Source organism: Microcaecilia unicolor, chromosome 6, assembly GCF_901765095.1.
Source record: "Microcaecilia unicolor chromosome 6, aMicUni1.1, whole genome shotgun sequence".
Taxonomy (NCBI): Eukaryota; Metazoa; Chordata; class Amphibia; order Gymnophiona; family Siphonopidae; genus Microcaecilia; species Microcaecilia unicolor.
This window is the reverse complement of record NC_044036.1, coordinates 141,914,349-141,936,047: the sequence shown is the minus strand read 5'-3', so window position 1 is coordinate 141,936,047 and position 21,699 is coordinate 141,914,349. Positions and strand designations below refer to the sequence as shown.

Below are 21,699 nucleotides of genomic sequence, written 5' to 3'. Positions count from 1 at the left end.
CAGGGCTGGAGAAAAATATCTGAGTAATTAAGTAGCAGAAGGATTTTTCTATTCTTGATTTTCTATTGTAATCTTATTGTAACCCACTTAGATTCTTTAATTGATGGAAGCAGGATCTAAATAGATAGAATAGAATAGAATGCTCCGTAGGCAGCGTTTTACAGCCCAAGAGGAAAGAGCGTCCCAGTGGTTGTGAAGTGGCGACACCTAGTGGCAGGATTTACAGTCCATGATTACAGGGTGCTGGAAGGAATCTAGGCGCATGTCTCCAAGCTGAGGTTGGTTGCTATAATGACTGGGCTACAGCAAGTTGGAAGGAAATGTACAAGAGGGGGAAAATCCTCAGGCCATTGCAAATGGCCTTGGATCCCTGCCCTTGTTCCAGCTGGACTGGAAGCCCAGTGAAGAAACTGTTGTCTGCCTTCCCTCTACACTCCTCCAAACTACAAGGAGGTGCTACAGGGCAGGACTGAGGGACACATACAATTGCAAAGCTGTGGGTGGTAGTTTCCGTGCTGGAATAACAGGGAGTGCTGCAAAGCAGGACTGAGGTTCATCGGCAGAGCGGGCTGTGCATGCTTCAGTACTGAAATAGCTGGGGGAGTGGGGGTGCTGCCTGCATGGCAGGCCTGCGATGCATTCTACCAAAGGCAATTCAGACAATACATGCCTTCAGTATCAGCTGCTCAATTTCATAAGCATCAAAACTTCACACAAACACAAAACAGGAAGCAAAATTAAGACTAGAAATATCTTGCTTAAAAAATTCCTGTTTTTTTTTTTTTTTTTTTTAGCTAAGTGGCATGAAGAGTTAAGGAGAAGAGAAACCGCCTGTGCCCTATTTATCAGAATATGGTTATCCCTATGGCTTATGACCCAGACGTGAAGACACTTCAGTCCTGTAGAAAGGAATGAGGGGGCTGTGTTTGATGAGGTGCCAGAAAGGCACTTGCAGATACCATGTGGAGCATATGTAGCAAAGCTGCTAAGGATGACTTCATGGGGGCGTCAAGGCAAGCCTGAGGGGGCTGAAATCAACTGGTTGGGTTTTTTTTTTCTCTGCTTCCTGGATAAGCGGCAGCAGGTCAACAGCACTGCATGAGTGTGATTTCATGAGAGAGAAGCCAATGACGGTAAAGAAAGAGGGATGGAAGATACTGACAGAAATCACACTCACATTGTAACATACATAGGACATGATGGCAGATAAAGGTCAAAGTGAGTTTATCCAGTCTGCACAGCCATGATTTGTCCATATAAATTTCAATACCCAGAACCCTTCCCCCTTGTACCCTACCTAACCTATTCAAGTAGTAGCATTGCCTTTCTGAGTTGCCATATTAACTTCAGCTTAGAAAGAAGAGATCCCATCTGGCTGTTTTTATTGGCAATGTTGTTCCAGTGGGCATATGCTTTAGATTATGGACTATTTTTATTGTAAACCTGTTAGTTTTATAAACAATGATCAATACATTTTATAAATAAATCTGTAAACAGTGAGTAAAATAAAATAAAATAATTCTAACCTCCTAAAAGGCACGCAACAGTTGCACCTACCCATCACATTATGAGCACCTAAAATTGGGTGCCCATAAAGTACCAGTCCTCGTAGACAGAGGATGATATCAAATGTTGTAACAGACTAGACACTCTAAATACATGAAGATGAATCCAGCAACGTCCGAGGAATGTTTTATAGTTTGGCCACTAAGATGTAATGCAAGACAGAGGGTGAACTACTTTTGTGCATGGATGATGAGAAGGACCTAGGAATGATCATATCCAAAGACCGTAAGGTGGCCAAACAGGTTGAAAAAGTGATGGCAAAAGCCAGAAAGATACTTGGGTGTTATAGGGAGAGGAATGGCCAGCAGGAAAAAGGAGATGATTGTGCTACTGGTGAGACCTCACTTTTATTTATTTGTAGCATTTGTATCCCACATTTTCCCACCTATTTGCAGGCTCAATGTGGTTTACATTATGCCGTGATAGCGATTGCTATTTCCGGGTACAGAATTTCAAATGGTAATACATTTAGGCGTATACATACATGGTAAAGAGGAATACACTGTGGTATTGCATACCAATGATTTTGCATCAAGGTGCATATATACATGGTACAGAGGATTGCATTATGGCATTGTATAGAGGTTTCTAAGTGATAAAATGAGTTGTAGCATAAGTTAGGTCATCGACTATTAAGATGTCATCTTCAATTAAAGTATTGTGTACAATTCTGGAGATCTCACCTTCAAAACGATATAGATAGGATGGTGTCAGTCCAGAGGCACCTAACCCTTCATAAAATAGTTAGTGGTTTTCAACAAAAGGAATACAGGAATAAACTTGATCTAAACATGTATAGCATAGAGGAAAGGTGATAGAGAGAAGATAAGGTCAAGACATCTAATTACCTCCAAGGTAAAAATGCAGAAGAGGCGGGCCTCTTTCAATGGAAAGAAGGCTCTGGAATGAGGGGGCATAGGGGGTTAGACTCAGGAGTAATTTAAGGAAATATAACTTTACAGAAATGGTAGTGGATATGTGGAACCACCTCCTATTGTAGGTAATGGAGACAAGGACAGTATTTGAATTAAAAAAATGCAAGGGACACACTCAGAGAATCCCACAGGGAGAGGGACAGTAGAACTGAGCAGCTGGTGTGAATGGACAGACTCGATGTCTCTTTCTACTGTCATTCTAAGCTTCTATATTTTTCTCTCTAGGTCAATCTGAGTAAGCTTTTCCACCAATATTAATATTCTGCAATGAAAGGCAAAATATTTTGGAATACGCACCATATTTCTACTCTCCAGGGTGCTCTCTAATTCTAAATGCTAACACGTGCACAGACTTGCTAAGAACACCGTTTTCTTATCCCACAGAACCCATAGGATCTTTCAAAACTGAAGGCTCTTTCCTCTAAACTTTTCAACTTCTCAATAGCTTTTCAATTGATCTTTCTATGCAACACAAGTTGCTTTCCTCTCTTTCTCTTCCAGAATGAGCTTCTAGGAAGGATGGTGGCTACTGGGAAGCCCAAAATAATTGTATTAGACTTCCAAAATGTTCTCCAGAGCACGCTCTTAATAATGAGTAGAAGAGGTGTCCAGAGTAGTGGAATTGACAAATGCTTCTTGTATAGGCAGAAAATGGTGTTGTTCAGGATAGTGGACTATCCTGTCTTGTGCAGTGGCTCTACAGTTACTTTAGAGAGTGCTCCAGAAGCTCTTTACGCAGAAATCTCAGTAAGTACTCCAACCTCATTCTTCCATTAAAAATACTAGAGGGAATTATGTGTGGTATGCAGCCATGAGGTAGCTTAGTGATTAGTAGAGTTACACTTAGAAGTCAGATGAAATGTAAACATGTGAGGCATTTATCATTTCCCTAAGGGTTAGTTGTATTAGCAAGTGGCAACAGTCTCCTTCATTGTTTATCATTTGCCTGTCACACATTAGTCAGCAGAGCCTTCTGATATTGGAGGTTGTATATTCATTCAATTATCATGATGATGCTGAATTTCTTAGGTTCAGTCTGGCAATGGTGTAAAGACTCCACATGCCCATGGTGGCCAGACTCCTCATAGTCCTTCAATAATGGCTCCCTCAGAGCTAATAGGAAAACCAGTATCAATCTATTTCCTTGACTTTCACATGAAAAAAGCGAGGTGCTGTACATCAGATTCTTTTGGACTACCAGCTAACGTGGGTCTGGTACAACAGGAAAAGTTCAAGGTTCAATTTATTTGATATACCACAAATTTTCAAAAGGAAATCTAAGCAGTTTACAAGCACAATATTGAAAGGGTAAAACAAACAAAATATCGGGACACATTTAGACAAATAACAGAATAAGGTGAGATACATAAGGGTGATGGGGAGAGAGAAGGTTACAATTCGAACAAGGGTAAGAGGCGGAAGGGGAGATACATGTGAGAATTTTCAATGCCATTTAGGGTGGAAATTATCAACTTCTTGCCCTCACCACCAGGGGATATGATATGATCCAGGGCACAAATCATGCCTGTGGCATTTTCCTTTTTCATCCACTAAAGTCAGAAGGTAGGAGAAGAAGTGAGCTCACTTTTACTGTCTCATCCATGATGTGCTCAATCTTTGGCAAAGTGGGGAGGCAGCTGCGGAATGATTCAATATGTGGCTGAGAGACCATATTTTTTAGGAGTTAAGCTCACACTTTTCAGTAGTAGCTCAAGGTGAGTTACATTCAGGTACTGTAGAGATATTCTTGTCCACAGAGGGGTGACAATCAAAATTCTAGCCTCTTTTTGGAGCCCCGATAGAGTGTGAGGCGTGTAAATTCTATAACAGCATCGGGGCATCCTGATTCTGTTATAAAATACTAGTGAAAACCCCCCACTGGCACACAAAAAGCAAGTGTACCCACTTCTGCCAAGTCAATGGCCATTACGAATGGACAGGCCTAGATGCGCCAATCAACACGCAGAGCCGAAAGTATTCTATGAGCTGTCCACATTGATGGTTGACCGCCCATGTCCCACTCCTGCTCATCCTACGTGCACACCCCCTTCACAGTTGTACACTATACACTTACATACAAGCTTACGGGACAGCACTTTGGGCAGAACTTGTGTAGGTGGCACTGGTTCTGGAGTTAAGCAAGCCAGACAGACATAACTGCAAGCGTGATTTAGACAGAATTTTCCCCTTCATGTTTGTAGCTGAGGCGCTGGAGGGTTAAAAGTCTTTCCTAAAATCATAAAGAGCTGCAGTGGGAAACCAGGCTTCCCTGTTTCTCAACCCACTGCTGTAACCATCAGGGCCGCAGAAGGAGGGGGCGGTGGGGAGCAAGATTCCCCAGGCCCAACCTCTATGGGGGTTTGTCTCTCTCCTGCTCCTGTGTGTCAGGACCCGGGTGACTGCGTTAACACGGGATAACCTGGTCCGGGCACACAGGAGAAGGAGAGTGACAGACCGAGGGAGGAGCAGACACAGGAAGGTTGGGGGGCGGCCATCTTGCCGGGGCCTGGTTCTGTCTCTCGGCGGCCCTGGTAACCATTAAGCTGCTCCTACGCTCTGTTAGAGCACAGGGCTGAACTTTGGCTAGTTTAACATCTGTACTGGCCAAAACAGAAAAACAGAGGGGAAATAATGTCTCTGGGAAGCTTCTAGTGGAAACATAGTATCTATTCCAGAAAGAGATTTCTTTAGGTGGCCACAGTAACAACAACCAGCTCTGCATATTTCCTCTGTCTCAGTGTTGAGACAGGACAGCTGTCTGTGTGCGTAGGTGTGTATCTGTGTGTACTAGGGGTGAGATAGGTGCTGTTTTCATACTCTCTGGCATACAGGAAGAAATACAGGCCTCAGTAATGAGGGAAAGATGCACTAAAAAGTCATTAAAGCCCTTCCCTTACCGATTCCCTTAACGGGCATGCATCAAGGAAAAGGAATGCAAATGAGCTGCTCATTGTAGCTCACTTGCATTCTCTATTCCATCGGTAACCAGTCAGCCAGTCGGCTGGTCGAGCATGCGTAGAGCAGCCAAGCGTTATGCTGGCTGCTCAAATATGTCCACAAAGCACCTAACACCCATGTAAAAAAAAAAAAAAAAAGAACAAGCTGCATGTCCCAAGTCCTCATGAGGGACTTAAAAATTTTTTTTTTTTAAGTTATGGCACCTTCGCTATGCCTGTGGCCATCCCTGCGCCTCCCGGGAAAGGAAGAATCCGCACCGCTCACCCCCTCCACAGCCTGCTGCAGGAAGGCTGCGATGTGGCTCGATCCTAGCAGGAGAGTGCAGTTGAGGACGCCCATCCAAAAAGACGTCTTTTTTGGACGTGTCCCCCTCCCCCCTCCCCCCGCAATAATAAAAATGGTCTTTTTGGACGTCCTTCACTCAACTAAGAGACCTGGAAGTCTCTGAGCCAATCACAACGCTGTGATTGGCTCAGAGACTTCCAGGTCTCTCAGCTGCGTGAAGGATGTCCAAAAAGGCTGTTTTTATTTTGCTGGGGGAGGGGGGAGGGGGACGTCCAAAAAGGATGTATTTTTGGATGGGCGTCCTCAACTGCACTCTGCTGCTAGGATCGAGTCGCATCGGAGCCTTCCTGCAGCAGGCCGTGGAGGGGGTGAGCAGCGCGCTGTCTTCCTTTCGAGTGGCACAGGTATTTATTAAGTGGAGGACGTCCAAAAAGAATGTCTTTGGAGTGGGGGGTTTTTTTCAGGTGAAGGACGTCCAAAAAGGACTTCCCTGACGACATTATTTTCTTTGGATTTGCCCCAACGAGAGGTGTAGACCTCCTATTAGGTTTTTCACGGTAAGGGGATTGGAAAACTGTAGTGCATCTCATTATAATAGCCTTTGGATCATCTGCATTCTGTTTTCGTTAGCTGCTACCGTGATCGGAAAATGGCTCGGCGAAGCCTTTAGTGCATGCCACAGTTTACTACTTGCTCGTTAATGGCTCGTTAAGTTTAGTGCATCTGGGCTTCTGATCAACTCAGACCAGGGCACTAACTGAGCTGACAAAAGCACACAAGATGTGAAAGAAGGATGGAAACACAGGAGCCAACTCTGGGGGTGCCAGTGGGTGGTCAGTACCCCCAATATTGAGAAAGCTCCTTCACTGTATCCTGCCTGCATCAGAAGCTCTGAGACACTCTGTACAGGGAGAGAGAGACTGCCCGAACAAACACACCAGGAGCACTCTGGCACTAATTTAGAGTCATGCACGTGACTGTTCTTCGCCCTAATTCTATAAACAGTGCACCTAATTTCTATAGCGCATAAATCCAAAGGATTTAGGAACAGTTTTATGCAATAGTTGCGCTTTCTTACCTAAATGTCAGTAGTTAGACATACGCTATTGGCTGGCGTAAATGCTTGCACCTAACGTTAAGGCGTAAAAACGTGCACTTAAGCTAGAATGGTACAAAATTCATGCTTAGCGCCCTGTATCCTGGTGTCTAACTCTAGGAGTCCTTTACTGAATCTGCTCCACGCGGTGCATCAGGAGCGTTGAGCTACTCAAGGAGGGCAGGAGCTTGCACAAGGAGTGACTGCTGGCACAGATGCACAGCCTATATCACGGGAATTTGGAGGGCCATGGGCGTAGTTTGACAGTTTCATTTGGGGGGGGGGCAAAGGGTGGGGCATGTCTCTCTCAAACTCCTTCGAGCCCCCCCCCCCTGCCGCCACCACAGCACTGGAGTCTTCCAGTGGCGCCCGGTATTGCCCCCCCTCTTCCAATCCCCCGAGCTGCTGGCAGCCTCAGCAAAAGCAGCATGCACGCTGCTTTAGACCTGCCCTGGAAACCCTTCTCTCTCCTACAGCTTCCCGCCTACGTGGGAACAGGAAGTTGAAGGAGAAAGAAAAACTTCTGGGGGCAGGCCTAAAGCAGTGTGTATGCTGCTTTCTCGCAGAGGTTACGACGACTTGGGGGGATTGGAGGATGGGGTGGCAGCTCGTTTGTGGGGGCACTGCCTCTCTCCCCCCCCCCCAAAGTACGCCCATGTGGAGGACTGTCATATCATTCATTGTAAATCACTTTACAGCACACAGCAGCCCTGGGTTACAAGACTTGTTGCAATATTTCTTCTGGGAACAGAGATAAGATGCTGAAGATTTTGTCCTCCTGGTTTACTATTAGCTGTAGAAGTCTGGAATGTTCCAACAATCCGACACTACAAGAGGTTTTTTCCAACGTTGGTTGGATCTGGCCCAGAAAAACCTTGACGATGTCAATGATAACATGACTCATAATGTAAGAGCCCTAGAGATTAATCCTGAAAGTATTCCATCTCATATCCATCCCCAGAATGATTAAAGTTCTATTAATTAATGACAAGTACACCGTTAAAGCCCCTTTAACGAGATTGCAGATTTCAGGAGGTTTACAGCTCTCAGCAATGTCTCATCTTCCACTCTGCGTGTAATCTCATAATGCCACTGCCCCCTTTTCATGCCTAACTGCTTAATCATATCTTTGGTGTTGAAGAAAGAAAGAAAGAAAGAAAGAAAGAAAGAAAGAAAGAAAGAAAGAAAGGCTGTTTTTAGGGCCAACCTATTCTGTAGCTTGGTGAAGCCTTATTACAGAACTGGTCAGGTTGGACTCCATAAAGAAACAGAGAAAATGATGGCAGAGAAGGTCGAATCCTCTTATTCTTAGTGGGCAAGTTATAAAATAGTGCCAGTTATGCGCAGAACTTAACTGCTAAATTAGCCGCTAATTGTTAGTAATTTACATATAACGACACACAGTCGCTATTCTAGACACAGCGTGTAAAATCTATAGCATGTAACTGCAAAGGGCATGGGTGTAGCGTGGGCAAGTCAGGTGTGCCCAGAACTTAACTTAAAATCTATTAACGAACGAATTAACTTTCGTAAATCTCTGAAGACCTATCTCTTTGACAAGGCATAACACAATGATCAGTAACTGAAATCGTAACACATTACCACTCTACCTTATATTCCGAATGTTTTCTTACTGTATCTGTTTGCTTAATTCAATTATATCATCCATGTTCTCTATGTAACACCAATTGTATCTTCTACTCTGGAACGGCGAAAGCCATGATGGAACATTGTAAGCCACATTGAGCCTGCAAATAGGTGGGAAAATGTGGGATACAAATGCAACAAATAAATAAATAAATAAACTTACACACTAAGAGGTCCTTTTACTAAGCCGCAATAAAAAATGGCCTGCGGTAGTGCGGGTGCGTGTTTTTGGTGCGCACTGGGCCATTTTCTTTACTGCATTTAGGAAAAAATACTTTTTTCAATGAGGGCAGTAAATGGCTGTGCTAGAATTAAAGGTAGCGAGCAGCTCTTTACTGCCTGAGCCCTTACTGCCACCCATGCCAGTAAGGGCTCACACGCTACACACACAGTACTCATGCAGCGCACGCCAATGTGGTTACACTGCTGATTACCGCCGGGAACGCCCTCCGCACTTTGAATGGGCTGTGTCAGCATTACCGCACCGGCAGCCACTAGCGTTGTTTTGTAAAGGTGGGGGGAGGGGGGGGGTAAAAGGTTTGAAAGATGTTAAGGTGGCTCTTAAGACCAACTTCTTCAACAGCCCTATCAGTTATCTTGACCTCTCTGTTCTAGGATGTATGATGTAATAATATTAGTACTATTAATTTTTTTAATTAATCTTAAATTTTATAGTGTGAATTGTTTAGTGTTGTTTTAAATTTAGTACGTTTGCTAGTCTTGTCTTGTTTATGGTGTGTTGATGTTGCTATTATGCATGTTAATTTGTTCTCTGTCTAGAATTAAGTAGATAGTGAGGAAAAGAAAATTTGTAAACAAATAAATAAAAATAAACATTTAGTCCACAAGTGGTCACTTCTACATGTTCGTGCATAAATGCCCATCTACATCCTATTCTATAACAGCAAATACCCCATAATCTAATAGCTCTCTCGCTTATAATTTCTGATTCCCAATTATATGCAAGATTACTGTTAAATTACGGAGCATGCCAAAAATTGCTTTGCCTGTGTGAGGGCTATGTCAGGCTCCTGAAGAAGTGACTATTAGAGAAACGGATGGCTCCGTTGAGTCTACATATATAAGTGTGCCCTCGCTGCTTAATGAAGAAGCTTTGAGTTGAAAAATGTTGATATTAAATAAATAAGAAATAGGAGTATAGTGGTAAAAAACAAAAGGTTTTTTTTTTTAGACCAATGATGGAGGCTTTTTAATGTGCCCAGTAAAAAAGCTATTGAAACCAGTGAGGTCTTTTCCCTTCACAAAAAAAAACCTGAATGAATGTATAACTGATATTTTAAGAATTGTTAAGAGTAAATGCTCATAATCTTTTTGGTAGCAGTGAGACAATAGGTTCAGTGATCTGCCATGAACTTTTTCCATGCACATTTCAGAACAGAGCAGGGCTCCACCACTCAGCCAAGTTGCTGGCTCTGGTCAGGTTTTAGCTGTTACCGTAATTGGCAGCGCACTCGTTATTCATAAAACAGATATTTTCCACTTGGAAGATCTATTTTAGAGCTGCAATATTTTGCAAAGCTGTTTTTCCAATTAAAGTGGATTCTGTTGAAAGGGGGTGGAGTTCTCTTTGTTAACACTGAATTGTTTTCTTCCAGGCTCAGTGGGTGATGGAGGGAGATTAACCAATTTAAAAGCATTGACAACCCTCAGCAACAAAGAAGCACAGGCTGGTAGAGCTTCAGTGCTGACTCCAGAGTTGGAAATTGGTGTGGTATTTTTTTTTTTTACAGTAAATTTGAAACCTCTCTGATCCAGTGAGAAAGGAGTGGTTCTGTGGTTTCTGAGCCAGTTTGCTGGCAATGGAAAGGAAGAGAAAGGGGATGGGATGGGGATGTGATACACTTACAATCAAAGCGATTTACATATTATATACAGGTACTTATTTTGATTCAGGGGTGGACTGGGGGTGGTCTGGGTCCCCCGCCCTGCTGGTGCCCGATACCCCCTGCTGCTCCTCCCACCGCCCCCCCCTGAGGGGTCCTAGTAGTCTGTGGCCTCTGCGGGGTGGGGGGGAGGGGGGAGAGGACATGTTCTTTTCTGCCCACTGCGCTGCCACTATTCCCCTGCCTGCCAGCACCGCTGTATTTTCAAAATGGCGGTTGAGACTTCCCACAGTAGTCTCACAGGTCTCGCAGAAGTCTCAACTGCCATTTTAAAAATATGGTGGTGCCGGTGGCGGGGGCGAGGGGGGGTAGAGAGCAGCAGTCCAGCGGACTGGGCATGAAAAAACATGTTCCCCCCACTGAGGCCACTATATCATCAGAAGCACCGGACATCCAGGCATCTGGGCAGAGTCTCTGGGCCCTCTGGCACTGCTCGGTTGTCCGAATGGTCAGTCCGTCCCTGTTTTGTATCTAGGGCAATGGCAGGGCTGGATTAAGGTTAACTGATGCCCTAAGCACAGCTCAACGGTGCTGCCCCTCGGCCCTTCCATTGCTTAACTGACAAGACATGAACCCACGAATTCTACACAGTGCGCCTTAAGTTGATTGCGCAAATCCGGTTGTGTTCTGCATCTGCAAGCGCAACTTAATTAACTTAGCAAGCCAAACAGCGCTGATAATTGCACTTTTTATTTATTAGGATTTATTTACCACCTTTTTGAAGGAATTCACTCAAGGCGGTGTACAGTAAGAATAGATCAAACATGAGCAGGAGGCAATTAGAGCAGTAAAAATATTCGAACAATACTACTACTACTACTACTACTTAACATTTCTAAAGCGCTACTAGGGTTACGCAGCGCTGTACAATTTAACATGGAAGGACAGTCCCTGCTCGAAGAGCTTACAATCTAAAAGACAAATGTACAGTTAATCTGATAGGTCAGACAGATTGGGGCAACTTATATGTTTGAAAGGTTAGGTTCCGAATGCAGCATTGAAGAGGTGAGCTTTAAGCAAGGATTTGAAGATGGGTAGGGAGGGGGCTTGGCATAGGGATTCAGGAAGATTGTTCCAGGCATAGGGTGAGGCAAGGCAAAATGAGCAGTGCCTGGAGTATGGCATGGTATACTACTTGCAATGACAACACAATATGTACTAGAACATTATAATTGGTAGTGAGGGGTAAGGCAAAGTTGTAACATATAGATGAGTAAGAAAGTAGGAAGAATTACAAAGTAAGGTGATTGATTTGAAGAAAGTTGCACATGAGGCTAGGAGTGGATAAACATGTCCCGCTGCAGTATGTGCAGTCCAAGTCAATCCTTGACACTAATTGGCATTCATTAGAATTTACGTGCATAACTGTCTAAGCGTATTCTTTAAAGTGATGCACAATAGAAATCAAACAAAATAAAACATGGAAAAGAAAATAAGATGATATCTTTTTTTATTGGACATAACTTAATACATTTCTTGATTAGCTTTTGAAGGTTGCCCTTCTTCGTCAGATCAGAAATAAGCACATGTGGTAGCAGATAGTATATATAAGAGAAACATCAAAGCATTACTTTGACAGTCTGACAGAGTGGGAGGGTGGGGGTATGCATGAAATGTTGAGATTCTGTTACTATTTGAGATTCTACATAGAATGTTGGTACTATTGGAGATTCTACATAGAATGTTGGTACTATTTGAGATTCTACATGGAATGTTGCTAGTGGAGAAGTAGCCTAGTGGTTAGTACAGTGGACTTTGATCCTGGGGAACTGGGTTTGATTCCCACTGCAGTTCCTTGTGACTCTTTTGGCAAGTCACTTAACCCTCCATCGTCCCAGGTACAAATAAGTATCTGTATACACTATGTAAACCACTTTGAATATAGTTGCAAAAACCACAGAAAGGTGGTATATCAAGTCCCATTCCCTTTCCCTTAATCAGTTAGTGTAGCTATATTACAGTGTGCTAACCAATTAGAACATGAGCCCTTATGAGCCCTTACCAACTACAAAATAAGTGCTAAGATTTTTTTAATGGCTGCATGCTAATAGCACAGAACAGAGAGGATCCAAAGCACAAACCACAATCCGAAACACTAAAAGAAGTACCAAGTGCCTTCAAAAATGGGACAAGTCCTTTTATTCTACAGAGTAGATTGGCCTCGTATGTGAAAAACTCAATCTTGTACATCAATGATCCGACACAGGTCATGTTTCGGCACACAGCACCTGCGTCAGGGGTCATTAGAAGTCAAAAATCCAATGTTAACACGACCAGCATCCAAATTAAGGATCCCGTTTGTTTATTCACTAAGCAACGCCATGCTTGAATTGAAGACCATTCTGTTCACCTACGAAGCAACGGACAAGGTCCTACTTCTTGCCCTTAATTCAATTTCACCATGACTTTTAGCAGTAGCCCACAGTGTCACAAGTATTATTTGTAACTAGGGTTATCAAGACTTATGCTTTCGGCCTTCTAGTGCCAAGCCTCGAAACTCTACTACTAAATTAAAAGTTATCGTTTATTAAGATTTGCTATACTGCCAGGACTGCCTAGCAGTATTAGGTGATTTACAGTGGTATAAATAAATTTCAGAAAAGGAAAAGAACTACAAAATATAGCAACGACTCACTCACACTGCAAGAGAGAGAAGAATAAGGGGAGCGAGCACAATCAAAAAGGGAAGGGGGACCAAAGAGGGACTAATTGAGGGGAAAAAGAAAGACAGTAGCTATAAATCACTACAAATTCAGTTTAAAGAAAAAGCATTAGTGAACAACCAGGTCTTCAGTTTCGAGCAATAATGGAGCTGTGTACCTGAGCTCTTAGGAGATCCTTATCCATTAAATTCTGTGTGGTGATTGCTTATGATTTTGCCTTGTGAACTGTACTGAATCTGTGTTCCCTATGAAAGCAGCACCTTAATGACTCCAGATGCTCTACTGAAAGGATATTGCATCCACATGGAATGAAGAAAAGAAATGAGTTTTCCATGTTTCAGGCTATTCTTATTCCTTCTTTTCATCCACCTGTTTTCTCATGGAATATTTGAGAAGTAAAGGATCTGGTTCTCTGTCCTTTGGGGTCTCAGGGAGTTCCAGAAGTGTTTGAAGTTGCTCCCACACCCCAGACTAGATTTGACCCCTTGTTTCTTATTCTTTTTCATCTTGAGGTAATTGGAAACCTTCTTGTTTCTCCTGGGCCTCCTTGTCTAGCCCTTCCAAATCATTTCCTGCTCTGCAAAAAGACTTCCAGCCTTCCAGCCTAGGGACACCTGCTCAACTACTTCTGGTCATTTGTTATTTGTCTGAGAATCTGCTGCCCTGGAGAGGGAGACCTCAGATCCTAAGCTGCTCTCAGTTGCAACTGGAAGAGTACGACTAAAATTCTCGGTATGGAAAAATGTTACCTCACCTCGCATCACCCCTCACCTATTGATTTTGTGAATCTGTAATTATAATGTCCCTGTTATCCAAAGTAACAGCCCTCTTCCCCAAAGAACAGCATTGGCTGAAGGGTAGGCAGCGTTTGAAAGGATTCAATTAGCTTTGGCACAGTGAACTGCAAATGACTGAAGAGTTGGTCATTCTTTCAATTGCATACAACTTATTTTTTATCTGTTTATTTCAAAACTTTAAAAACTGCCTTTCAAATAACCCTAAAGGTGGTACACAAAAAATGCACAAACATGAAAGCATAATAAATAAAAAAAAAAAAATGCATAATAAAAGAGTCTGCAGGAGGAACGGAGAGTCCTAGAAAGAGCGTAAGGGATTAGGAGTCGACTAATGTAGGCAGGGGCTAAAGGAAAACGACCTTTCAAGACCAATATCAGAATTTTGAACTTCATGCGTGCAGAGATTGGCAGCCAGTGCTTGTGCTGAAGAAGAGGGGTGACATGGTCAAAAGGCCTAGAGTTGTGCTGTGCTAGACTAGAAGAGTTGGAGATGATCGCGAGAAGAAAGTGGTATCTGGAACAGAGAGAATCACAGTAATCGAGGTGTGATAAAATGAGGCTACAGGCACGAGACCTGATGGCAGATAGTGGCAGAAAGGGTTTTACAAACTGGATGTGATGAAGGGCAAAAAATGAAGCATGTATGATGGAGTGAATCTCTTCATAATGGCTGTTAATAAATCCCAATAAATAAATAAATTTAGGGTTTAAACATCGGCCTGGAATTGAATATCATCATTTAAGAAGAGGAGATGATTGCACAGCCATGTGGACACTTTCTTGAGGCACTGGTTAAGTTTTTGAAAGTCAGAGGGATAGGATGAGACATGACAGACTATCTGGATGTTGGCATTGCAAAGAGGTACGCAATTGTTCGATTGAATGACTATCAGATGAGGTGCAAGAAAAATGTTAAATAGAGTTGGTGCAAAGATAGGGCCTCATGGTACCCCAGAACAAAGGGGATAGGCTGGAGAAGAAGATTGCTCGTAAACAAGATGAAAGGTTCTGTTGTGAAGATAGCTACAAAACCAGGTCAGCACAGTGCCTGTGATGCCAATTGTCTGGAGGCATTGAAGGAACAGGTTGTGGTCGACCAGATCAAAGGGACATGATGACCACAGGGAGGGGTAGGACTGTTCAAAGAGAAAGCCCAGTTGCAGGCCTCAGGCAGCCTATGAGTGCCGCTGCTGCTGCCCAGGCAAAGACTGGAGGTGATTTTAAGGTATGGTGGGGGGGGGGGGGGGGAGAGGGAGGGATTTGCGAGAGCTTTGCGGGTCTGGGAAGGGAGAGATGTGGCGGGTGAGAGAAGGAAGGGACTGACAGGAGGTGTGTATGCAACACAAACACCTTGAATGGATACGTCACAGTGCAGGCATATTTCATGCCGAAACACGGCCCATGTCGGGTCTGCTAATAAAAGACTCTTGACTACCCTATCTTGAACAGCCCTTGGTGCTTCTTTGCCTTTTCTTTGTTGTGTGTATTTTGACCCTCTCTTCTGCTGCAGCACATATCATCCCAGATTCAAAATTAACCCTTTATTGAACTGTCTGGATTGACCAGTGGCAAACACCACAACCTTTCTTTGCTGTCTGCTCCTCCCTCCTTCTCTTCCCAGTCAGCTCACAGCTCATCTGCTTCCAATTAATTCTATCAGGCGAACGGTCCTGCAGCCACTCACCAGTGAAAGGAAAAAACAACATACCCCTCATATTTAATGCTGTACTGCTTTTGCTACCAAGTTTCATAAACCCTTAGTCCAAGATCTTATGAAATACAGACAAAAGCTATGTGAAAAGCAGTGAGAGAAAGGGAGAAAAGCTATTTCCCTGACTCAGAGCCAGACCAAAGGTTTTTTTTTTTCCAATACTGTCAGAACATATTCGTGAATTTTTGCCCAATGCATATGTTTTTCTTTTTGTCTTTGACTATCATCTATGAGTGGATTATCACATTTTCAGTGCTTTTCCTAGTGTTGTTTAATTGGAAGCAGGGTTTGAAGTCCCAGGAGGAGAGCGGTATGGGGCAAGGCATCTGTTAAATATTGCAAAAATGTTCAAAATTCTACACATATATTATCAAACCAAATGCAAGATGTGTGCGTGCATGTGCTGTGGGAATGTAGAGGTGGGGGAGGGGGGAACCGCACTGAATCTTAAACTTATTTCTTACACAGTCCTGACAGCAGGCAGGGTTGGAGAACACTGCTATGGGGAAGGTCATTCTTTTAGAGTAACAGTTAATGTGGGTCTGGTACAACAGGAAAAGTTCAAGGTTCAATTTATTTGTTATATCACAAATTTTTAAAAGGAAACCTAAGAAGTTTACAAGCACAATATTGAAAGAATAAAACAAACAAAATGGCAGGACACATTTGGACAAATAATAGCATAAGGTGAGATACATAAGGGTGATGGGGAGAGAGAAGGTTACAATTTGAACAAGGGCAAGTGACGGAAGTGGAGATACAAGTGAGAATTTTCAAAGCCATTTAGGGGGGAAGTTAGCAACATGGGCTCCCGTTAAGAAATGTTATTTTATTGTTAACGATTCAATGAGAGTCCGCCATGAAGCGACAGCAATAAAAAGGAGTGAGAAATAGACCAGGCTAACCAAAGACAAACGAGGAGACTTCCATCGATTGAAGATAGCTTACTGGTGAAGACGACACAGTACCATGTTTCGGCTGGTAGCCTACATCAGGAGTCTTTAAATAAAATACGTAACAACATCAAATGGTCAATATAGGTAGATACAAGAAGATGGAACAATATGGTCTTTACTCAAAGGTGTTACGTATTTTGTTTAAAGACTCCTGATGCAGGCTACCAGCCGAAACACGGTACTGTGTCGAGTCTTCACCAATAAACTATCTACAATTGACTGAAGTCTCCTCATTTCTCTCTGGTTAGTCTGGTCTATTTCCAACTCCTTTTTATTGATTTTACTGATAACCTCATTTATTAGTAACTAGGGTCTCACTGCATAAAATGGGACCTGTGCTAAAATAGCACAACTTGGGGTAAAATAACACATCTTAACAGTAGCCCATATTGATACCCTCTCCCCCCCCATCCCCCTTATTGGATAAAAACGAATTAACCCAGGAAAAATGCTTCTACTGAAACTTGCCCTCCTCAGGGTGGCTAAGAGAGCTTTGAGGCTTCCACAGCGCGCGTACATTAGCGGGGGAAAAAAGAATCCCTGTGGGTGCGTTTGATCAGAGGACAAATAAGCGCCTGTATATTCCGTTTTGAAGTATATGCCTACTATTCACTTCCTACCACACAAAAATCCCCAAGGGAGAGACAAAAATAACCAAAACACAAAAACAGAATCAATCCCACTACTACTACTTATCATTTCTATAGCGCTACAAGGCATACGCAGTGCTACAAAAGAAAAGAAAATTAAATTAAATGTAAAAAAAAAAACATATATATGGCCTTTTTAGCACACTATCGCCTTTGAAGTCCATGCCGCGATGGACAGAGAACTTGTAGCCAGTTCTGGCCCTATACAAACTGTTGACAAGGATTGGCAACCAGGGTGTAAGAGCAAAATGCAAAGGAGAGATCTCTTTACCTAGCTGTCTGGTGACAGATGTGCTCCAGGTGACGGGGGTAAAAGATCCCGATGCAGATGCTCCAGTTGTGGTGGAGATTTTGTGGGTTACCACTGACCCTCCGACTCCTAGCGCTGACTGTGCCGAGCTTTGCTCTAGGTCTTCTACTTTAAGAGTACCTGAGACGGGTACAAAAAGAAAAGAATAATGTTTATTAGTAAAATCATTGCAATATGTATATTTAATTATTTTATAACATTATTGATTGCAGGTATAATTTGATCAAACATTGAACAGCCTTCCAGTTTCAATCCTCTCTTTGTAACACTGACTCCTTGGCTTTTGGGAAGAAACCAAAGGGTCCATTTCCATGAACCCAAGCCTCTCTTCCCCTACTTGCCCCCACCTATTGCTTCTGGGAGTCAGTTATTGATAGGTAAAAGCCTTGGTTCGGATCAGGGGTTCTCAACCCAGTCCTTGGGATGCACCTTGCTAGTCAGGTTTTCAGAATACCCACAATGAATATGCACAGTGGTGTACCAAGGGGGGGGGCGGTGGGTGCGGTCCGCCCCGGGTGCATGCCGCTGGGGGGGTGCTGCGCACCTGTCGGCGCCACTCGTTCCGTGCTCCCTCTGCCCCGGAACAGGTTACTTCCTGTTCCGGGGCAGAGGGAGCTTGGAACGAGCGAAGATGACAGGCGCGCGGCACCCCCCCCCCCCAGCAGGTAAAAATGCACCCGAGGGGGGTGTCCTTTTGCCGGGGGAGCAGTGTCCTTTTGCTGGGGGTGGGGGGGTCGCGCTGCACCCAGGGGGGGGCGCACATCGGCGATCCGCCCTGGGTGTCAGCCACCCTAGGAACGCCACTGAATATTGCATAAGATAAATCTGTATACAATAGAGGTAGGGCATGCAAATCTATCTCATGCATATTCATTATGGGTATCCTAGCTAGGTCTGTCCTGAGAACTGGGTAGAGACAGGGCTGCTGAGAGGGGTCGCATGGGGAGCAAAATTCCCCGGGCCTCCAAGGGGGGGCCTGGCACCAGGGTCTCTCTCTCTTTCTCCTGCTCCTGACGGGACCTGAGTGATCGCATCCCTACAGGAGCAGGAGAGAGGAAACTCTGGTGCCGGGCCCCCCTTGGAGGCTGGGGAGGACCCGGAGGAACAGATACTGCAGGTCTTCCTCCAGCGCTGCTCTTCACTCTGCCCATTGCTTGCTAAGCGGCTGCTTTTCCTTTCAGGCATGCATGCTCGGTTTTGAAACCCAGCATACCCTGAGAGAAAAAGCAGCCGCAGGGGCAGGCAATTGGCAGAGTGAAGAGCAGCACTGGAGGGAGATCTTTTCTGCTGGTGGGGCCTCGGGATCCTTGCCAGCCAAGATTTGAATTGCAGTAGCGGCAGTGGCAACGATTGGGGGGGGGGGGGGGGTGTGGCAACAGGCAATAATTGTGGGGGAGGGGGGCGGCAGCCCTGTCCCGGTTCAGCCTCTCGATGGCCCTGGGTACAGAACCTATGGTCTTTGAGGGGTGCTGGTCTTCTGTTTGGGTAAGGGGTAGTATCATGTGGGTTAATGAAGGTTCCTGTATTTCTACTGTGTGGCTAACATCAGCCTTATGGTGAGTCTGCCGACTCTTATTTTGTATGATATAGTCTCAATAAATCTAACTTTCAAACTTCTGTTCTGTAATTTCAGTAGTGAGTATAGAGTGGATATGTGCTCTTACCTTTAGTAAGCGCCTGTAGAGAAGTCTTGTCAGGGTGCATAAAGGATTTCTGTGTTCTTGGGGTTGGAGTTTTATGACCAAGATAGAGAAAGAACTCAGTTGTCATTTTGACCTTCTTTTCTCCCTCCTTCACAGATAGAGTTGGAGTAGGAGAAACCTCTTCAATCATTTTTACATCCTTTGCTGATGTGCTAATTGGGGCTTTCCTGGTGCTTATCTGATGGGCTAGATGCGTCTCTGTCCAAGTTTTTGACTTTGAGTCTAATACCATACCATGTGATAGAAAAGCAGAAAAGCTGTCTGGTCGGTTCTCTTTTGTAAAAGAAGTTAACCGTGTTGAATAATCTTGCTTTGGAGCCTCTGTGGACATGGACATCTGGAGAACATTCCCAGAAAGTGAAGTTGGTCTGTGATTAGACATGGAAACAACCGTTGTTGTTAACTTAGACTGAGAAAAAGCAGAAAAATGTGGCACTCTCATGTTATCTTTTGATGCTCTGGATCTTTCAGAAATGAGAACATTGTCCTTCATAGTAGAACTTTGAGCTTCCTCTTTGGAAGCCTGCTGTAATAGCTCTACCATATCATTGGCATAGGCTGTCACCCTTGTATCCCATATTGGAGCATTCTGATTGTCTTGCTTGTCTCGTAGAGTGAAATAACTTTCAGTAGTTCGGTAGGATGCAAGGTGTTTATCAGAGACCGGCAAATGAATTTCTTCTTCATCTCTTGGAAGAAAATCATCAATAAAATTATTTTCAACCTGACCAGCTGGTATCATGACATTTGGTTCAATGGTTTGTGTTTGAGATGAAGGCACAATATTTGAATGAAAATCGGCAAAGTCATCTTTAATGTCTACACTATCACCCAATATTGTTTGATCCACATCTTTCTTACCACCTTCTATCTGTAGTCCTTTCACTGTGCTTGATTCTGGGTTTCCACCAATAGTTAAGGTGGATACTTTTGATTCAGTGCTGCTCGCTGTTCTTGCCATATTACTTTCCATTTTTGCCACAACAGCAAGGTCACTCTCCACTCTTGAAGACATGGCTAACGTATGAAAAGTTGATCTTCCATTATCAGTTTTCAGCTTTCTGTCTTCTTTAATATGTGAATTTGAATGTAATAATTTTCTTTCAGTATCTGATGATGTTTCATCCTGTAAGGTAGGAGGTGAAATAGAAATAAGAGTTTCAACCCAAGGTTTTGTAGTGTATTGAAACTCATTACTCAGTTTTATCATATTGTATTTGGGCAGGACATCTGTCAGTGGCTTAATGTCTTCTGCAGTCTCCACAGGATCAGGTTTCTTCTTTAGAGATGTTACTGTTGTTTGGGAAGCGTTCTCAGGCTTTATGGACAGAGGTGTTGTATATGTACGGAGACCAGGGTCTGCTCTAACTTGATGCCCCAAGTCACTACGCATTGTTGTAGGAAACTCAACAGGTCTCGGTGTAGTTTCCAGAGTCCTCTGCTGAAAGTTCAGCAATGAAGAGGTGGCAGTAGAATGTTCACTACCGCCATAGTTCCGAAGCTTCGCCACCCTGGATGATACTGACTCAAAATTAGATAGAGCCAACATGTCCTCCCTCTTTAAGCCTGGACTCTCCTGGACATCTAACCAATTGTTTAAAATCTCTTTTGAATCATGTCTTACTGAGTTTTCCTCACTGAATCCATATCGCAGATCATTGCCAGTGATGCTGTTCAGTTCATAAATGAGAGAAGATCCGGCGGTTACAAGTCTTAACAGAAGACCCCAAACAAGGATCTGCATTGGACCGGCCATCATCAAAGTTGTCTCAGTTGCTTGTGCTACGCTTGGCTCTTACAGTGGCGTCATATGATGTAGCACTCAATAGCCCTGTTGCACAGATTAAGAAAACTGAGGTCAGAATCATTAAAAACTAGCAAAGGGAACAATATGGCTGAGATGTGAGATTTTTCTATGCTAATACTGCATTTTAGGGCCTTATTCAAAAATGACTTTTTCCTCATTCTTTGCTTAGGAGAAAAAAATCTTTATTGAATAGGATCTTGAGCTACAAATCCCCAATATTTATGGCAACCTTCTCAAATAAAAGAAGATCCTCTTTCTTTGACTGTATTTCTTTCCATGAAATAAATCTACCTTGCCGATGAATGAAAATATAAAATGTTGTGACAGAACTTGCCAGTCTGCTTGGTTCAACTCCTTACCTGTCACAGGGACACTAAGAGGATGTCAGTACAGAGAGATCAAGGAATAAAAGACATATTTATTGAATGTAGAATAAGATATGAAACTCCTGTTTTGTACATCACATGAGGGGTAAACAGCCAGTTTCTCTTAGTGTCCGTCTTTAGATGTGATTTCGGCAAGTATAAGCTTAAAATTTTGATGCTAATGTTCGATTCAGTTTATTCATTAATGTATGGCCTTTTATAAATATACTACAGAAGTTCACAACAACACTATATTATTTAGTATTGTTGCTATGAATGTCTTTATATTTATACCACCTTACAACAATGATAAAAGTTTTCGTTCAAACTGGTTTACAATGTTATA

The 21,699-nt window shown here is 43.4% G+C and overlaps 1 protein-coding gene across 4 annotated transcripts in view; it reads right to left on the bottom strand.

Moving 5' to 3' along the window:
- Nucleotides 1–21,699, bottom strand: part of PRRT3 (proline rich transmembrane protein 3) — a 79,286-nt gene that overhangs the window by 7,977 nt on the left and 49,610 nt on the right. For all 4 annotated transcript variants that reach the window (XM_030207020.1, XM_030207018.1, XM_030207019.1 and 1 more), the window contains 2 exons: nt 19,143–21,012; nt 17,440–17,598 (listed from right to left, as the gene is read on the bottom strand). In XM_030207020.1, coding sequence (XP_030062880.1) covers nt 17,440–17,598; nt 19,143–20,940 — 1,957 coding nt within the window. In that variant the 5' untranslated portion in view covers nt 20,941–21,012. The remainder of the gene's footprint in view (nt 1–17,439; nt 17,599–19,142; nt 21,013–21,699) is intronic.